Source organism: Bidens hawaiensis, unplaced genomic scaffold, assembly GCF_021521415.1.
Source record: "Bidens hawaiensis isolate Kalapana, Puna unplaced genomic scaffold, B.hawaiensis_p1.1 tig00016475_1, whole genome shotgun sequence".
Lineage (NCBI taxonomy): Eukaryota > Viridiplantae > Streptophyta > Magnoliopsida > Asterales > Asteraceae > Bidens > Bidens hawaiensis.
This window is the reverse complement of record NW_027492515.1, coordinates 420598-426597: the sequence shown is the minus strand read 5'-3', so window position 1 is coordinate 426597 and position 6000 is coordinate 420598. Positions and strand designations below refer to the sequence as shown.

The 6000-nt window shown below is 34.9% G+C and overlaps 1 protein-coding gene across 1 annotated transcript; it reads left to right on the top strand.

Annotated features, from left to right (window-relative positions):
• Positions 1-817: 817 nt before the first annotated feature.
• Positions 818-4310, top strand: LOC143551620 (PHD finger protein ALFIN-LIKE 4-like). The gene is made up of 5 exons (XM_077042015.1): positions 818-910; positions 986-1018; positions 2391-2619; positions 3614-3749; positions 3896-4310. Exons 1-5 carry the CDS (start codon positions 823-825, stop codon positions 4157-4159), a joined length of 750 nt encoding a protein of 249 aa, XP_076898130.1. The 5' UTR covers positions 818-822; the 3' UTR covers positions 4160-4310.
• Positions 4311-6000: the final 1690 nt, after the last annotated feature.

Here is a 6000-nt window from a genome sequence, read left to right as displayed (position 1 = left end):
AACTTCAATTTGCAAAACCAAGATCGAGCTGAGCTTTGGCTCATTTCATGTACTACACGAGCTCGAGCCAAGCTTAGGCTTGCTTAATATACTACATGAGCTCGAGCCGATCGTAGGCTCGTTTAAGGTTTTTCTCAAAATATGTAAAAGTAATTAAAAATGTGCATAAATCCTAAAAATAGACAAACCAAATCTAAGCTTTACAAAAGAACTCATGAGCCAAGCTCGGGTTTAAAAAAAAAACTTGAAATATACTGATCTTGGTCTCTCGCAAGCCGCAAGTCAGAACCGAGCCTCAAATAAAGCTCTCGTTTAGTTATCTAATTTGAGCTCGAGCATGTATCAGAAACTTGTTTAGGCTCGTCAAGCTTTGTGTATTTTAACTTTCACCCTCTTGGACTTCGATGCATTAATTCAAGTTCCACAACCAAGCTCGCACCTATCTTTGGCTCGTTTAAGGTTTTTCCTAAAATATGTAAAATTAATTAAAAATGTATATAAATAATTAAAAATAAACATACCGACCATGAGCCGAATCCGACTTTGAAAAAAAAAATACACGAACCAAGTTCAAATTTAAGAAAAAAAAACTCGAAATAAGCTGAGTTAAACACGATACTAGTCTGTTGTAAGTTAAAACGAGCCGAACTCTTAATTTAGTGGGAAGCAAAAATCCAAAAATGGTCGGACTCACGAGCGATAAATGAAATAGAATTAAACCCTTGTTTTATAATCAGATTCAAATCCGCCTCTTACTTGTTCATCTTCATCAAGTAAACATATATATACGTCAGTCATCAGTCATCACATTACACATTTGCAATGGCTGCGTATAATCCGCGTACGGTCGAAGAGGTCTTTAGGGATTTCAAAGGCCGACGTGCCGGAATGGTCAAAGCTCTTACTGCCGGTCAGTCCGTTACTTCCGTTAGGTTTCCGTTTACCGCTTTGTTAATTTAATTTGTGCTTATTATTGTTGTTGCAGATGTTGAAGAGTTTTTCCAGCAGTGTGATCCTGGTTAGTCAGTTAGTTAGGGCTTTATATCCATTACGTTTTAGTAGTGTAATTAATTGCATGTCAATTTCAAGCACTTAGCTTAGGGTTCTAAATGCTCGGCTCGTTAACCGGTAGGCGTGCTCGTTCGCTTGTGTTCGTGACCGTTCGATAGTGTGTTATGCTTGTTAATGTGGTTTTTATTGAGTTTTATAATTTTATCGTATAGATTTAAGCGAAATTATTAGGTTTAAAACGAAAGTATATTATACATGAGTGTTATGTGATTAATTTATGTGTGGATTAACATATTAATATGAATGTTAAAGAAAAGTTTCTATACAAATTTGGTAACTGGACCAAGAAGTTTACACCGACTATTCTCGGTTAGCTGAATCAATTAAAATGTTGTATTCATTTGTGCTCGGAACCGTTAGTTCGCCTTCTTAACGGACGGACATGAAATTTTGTTTGGTTAGGTGCTCGTGAACCGTTAGATTGTCTGATAAAATCTTGTTCGGTTCGTTTACAGCACTTTTATACATGTTTGGCAATTTGTTTTGCTTTGTAGTGTCCACATCTGCATCAGTTTTTGTAATTTTCAAAGAATATAGAATTTTCATGTAATGGATAATGTGGGATTTATATGCGAACATTTGCCAATCATATGTAAGAGAGAATTGGTCTTCTGATTAATGAATCAGTTTCATAGAAATGTTTAGTTTTCTTCATTAGGCTAGTTTTGGATTTCTATAATGTTATTGGTTGATATTGCTAACTTAATTTGCAGCACATAACTCTGGGATGTATGATATATCCTTTTTTCCTTAAGTGAATATGGATTAAGTTGTAATTGGAATTTGGAAGTGCATTTGTATTTTAGTTTACCTAACCATTTTGTGTGATTGCATATGGTTTTGAATCACTTTTGTGGAGTCATTGTGTGATAAGCGAAACGTCTTTGTGTCGTTGTGTGATAAGCTAAACATCTTCGTGTCGTATGTTTGTCTTGTATACGCCTTAGTTACATCTTCATGTCTTATGTGCTTTCAGTTATCTTGCTCCTTGTATGTTATACTTTATAAATTTTCTGCCGAGGACTTTCCTAATGCATAATTAATATGGATTCCTTTTTCAAAATATCACCACCAGATTCCCGTCAAAATTTGATGTAATTATCAGTACTTTTACAATATAAAGATTTATGATTTAAAACTATTTGAAAAATCCACGTATGTAGCAGCCTAGCGGATAATCTGTTCAACGTGAATGTTTTCGAACTGTTTCTCCTGCTACGCTGACATTGTTTTTTCAGTCTTATCCATGTTACATAAAATGCATTTATCTTTTTCTTGTTATTAAGTCTTCTTCATGTGAACAATTGTGTTGTGTACAGAAAAGGAGAATTTGTGTTTGTATGGTTTTCCAAATGAGCATTGGGAGGTTAATTTGCCTGCTGAAGAGGTTCCACCAGAACTCCCAGAACCAGCATTGGGTATTAACTTTGCTAGAGATGGAATGCAAGAAAAAGATTGGTTGACTTTGGTTGCTGTTCACAGTGATGCTTGGTTGCTTTCTGTTGCCTTCTATTTTGGTGCCAGATTTGGATTTGATAAAGCTGACAGGTAACTCGTGATACTATTATTATATATTAAAACATGAACTTGCTTATTCTGTTAGATGATCGGATTCCTTGCTGTTCAGCTATTTATTCTTTTTGAGATTGAAAATTACTAAGAAAATCTTATTTTCTTCAATCAAGTTTGTGTGTCAAAGCATGACACCAAAGTTTTATTCCAGTTTTTAAGGTTATTACACTCATTTCCCTTTCGTGTCAAAGCGAACTTTATGTGAAGCCTACTTGAAAGCTGTTGTCTGTTTAATTTATGTTAAAAGGTTGCATGCTGGTCATTGAGAAAAAACACGTGCACATGACGTGCAGCGCAAAAAATACATTGATTCTATGGCCACTATAGGCTCTTTTATAAAATGCTGTTTTGTGTATGTGGCATCCATGTGCTGATATGACTCATTGGCTCTTATGTGGCATCCATGTGCCATTTGCGCTAACACGCAACAAAGAAATTAATTTTTTTTCTATAAACATTCAAATTTTATGTAAGAGTTATTTTTGTTGCAAACCATTCAATTTAATAAAACACAAAAGGTAAAATGATAGATCTTACAAGTTTTTACATTTTTAATTATCATTATTACCGTTACAAAAATCTAGTTTCTAAAATTTAACATTTGCAGTTCTTATAAAGTAGTATCATTCTTATATAATTTTTTATTATTATTAAGATTTTACATTAAGTTATTCAGGAAGCACTACAATTTAAGGAAAATAGTTTTCAGATTGTGTCATTGTTTATTTGTTTTGAAATTGAGGAAAAGTAGGTCTGCATCCAAATTTAGGAAGCACTATTGTTATGGAATAATGGAACTTGTAATTCCACACAACTTTTATTCTTAAACCGGAAGATAATTCTCAGAAATGCGTGTTTTTATATTTATCTCATGCTTAGATCTTGTAATACAGCGTAAAAGTATTTCATCTATCTTTCCCCAAAATTACCATCAACCAAGTATTCTGAATTTTTTCCTTGAATTATACAGGAAGAGACTGTTCAACTTGATAAACGACCTCCCAACTATATTTGAGGTCATAACTGGCACTCCAAAGAAAAACCATAAGGAGAGAATTGCTGCCTCTAATCACAGCAGCACCAAATCAAAGTCAAACTCAAAAGTGGTAAAACAAGATTTCAATACTTTTCACAGGGTCATGTTAGTTGACCCATGTACCATGTACCTGAAAATGAGTTGATTGAGAATTGTAGTTTATGTTTTACTTGGGTCGAATGGATAAGCTCTAAAAACATTGGTTTGATCTTGCAGCGGGAGCTAGAACATGAGAAGTACCTGAAAAATGATGAAGAGGATGATGATGAGGAGGAGGAGGAAGAGGAGGATGAGGACGAGCACGGAGAAACCTTATGTGGGGCCTGCGGTGGGAACTATGCATCGAACGAGTTCTGGATATGTTGTGACATCTGTGAGAAATGGTTTCATGGTAAGTGTGTGAAAATCACACCGGCAAGAGCTGAACACATCAAGCAGTACAAGTGTCCTGCGTGCAGCAACAAACGAGCCCGCCCTTAGTTGTCGGAGCTGTACAATATCAAAATGTGGTCTTTCTTTCCCTCTTCTCTGATTCTAACTTTTATGGTCTGTTTAGTGATGCTTTTAGAACTTTTGTTGCATGCATATTGTACCTCAGTTGCTGTATAATTTGGTCAGTAATGCGGGTAAGTATTTCAATCGTTTTCGAACTTTAACTATGAATCATTGCAATATGCCGTGAGTTTTTGTTTTTTTAATTAAGTGGCAGGCCTGAAACAAGTATCAAACTTATGAAACTTGTTACTATTTGGTTATTAAAATATTGTTGTGAAGAAAAAAGCTATTAAATAATAACCGTTTCACTTAGGTTATTTAATTTAAACAATCATGAAATTTTTTACATGTAACAATATTAAATCTTTGGTTTGTTTAGGGGGGCTAATAGTTGTCATCAAAGCAACAAGAATCCATGTCTAAGCATATTGCTCTAATTTGTGCTGGGATTGCATTTGAAAGGGTCCATGTTTTGGTGTTGAGGTTGAATTTGCCGGCTTTGGTGTGTTTTATTTGTGCATGTAAAGGTTAGTTACGTGTCGTTGAGTGCCACTTGTACTTTAGGAATGCGTTTTTGTGAGGGAGTGAAAAAAGAGTGTCTGGTTTGTCAATGGAATAAAATCAACGACACAAGGAATTTTATTTCATCAAAACCATTCCTTCTCATTTATTCTTATTTTCCTCCCCGTTTCAGTCGTCTTTCATGTTATTTTCTCAACACCACTTGATGGGTAGCGTCCATTCATTCCATCACTAATCTATTATCCTATACCAACAGACTTTAGATCGGAATTTGAGTGTGTGTAGACGTACCTTTGATTTTTTTTTTTTTGTTTCAAGAAATGAAATTTTCTTTTGTTTTTACACACTTTTGACTATTTGTTGACCTTGTCGGTCATTCTGCGTTTTTATCCGGTGATTAATGATCAACAATGGTGCTCTAGCAACACTTACGTGTGTTTGTATGGTCCCCGAACCTACGCGTGGGTTCTAATGCATGTGAGTTGGGCTCCCCGGTGTCTCAAGAGCTTTATGAAACAGTCGAGAACCAGTTTCACCAACTGCTTTTAGAAATTGAGGACCAGACTGGGAGAGAATGCGATTAGCTGGGTTCAAGCTGGACATTTTGTTACCTGATTTCTTGCTTTGTGAGAATGCGATTAGGGCCGCCTAAACCGCTCACCGCTCGTTCGGAAATTGCTCGAAAAACGCTCGCTCGGCTGGATTGTAAACGAGCCGCGCTGCTCGGTTCGGTTTGTAAACGAGCAAAGGTCTGCTAGGTTCGTTTCAGCTTGAATATTTTTAATTTATTTTATATATAACTATATATGAACAAATATATAAATATATAGACAACACACGTAAATTTAAGTATACAATTTTTAAAATCCTTTAAAATTTTTCCAATTCCACCAGTTTTATATTTTTATTTGTTTACTCAAAGTTTTCAGAATTCCAGAAGTTTATTTACATGCTCATTGCACCTCAGTTAAAATGTATTTCTTATAAAAATTTATAATCTATTACACTTTTGCCTAAAAACTACTAATTTTTTTACAAAATATATTATTACAACATTCAAACTTGTTTTTTATTGAAACTTTTAGAGTGAAAAAGAAATAACTAATGCTAAAAAATCGCTTGATGTTCAATCGGAAAATGCTCGATTCGATTTTCGCTCGGTTCGAATTTCAGCCGTTCGGTTTGATTCAATTGTAAATGAGCCAAGCAACGAGCAAGCCTTCATTCGGTTCAGCTCGTGAATAGCCCTAAATGTGATCCATATTTTGGGCTTTGTGAATCCATTTCAAATTGAATCAACTTTA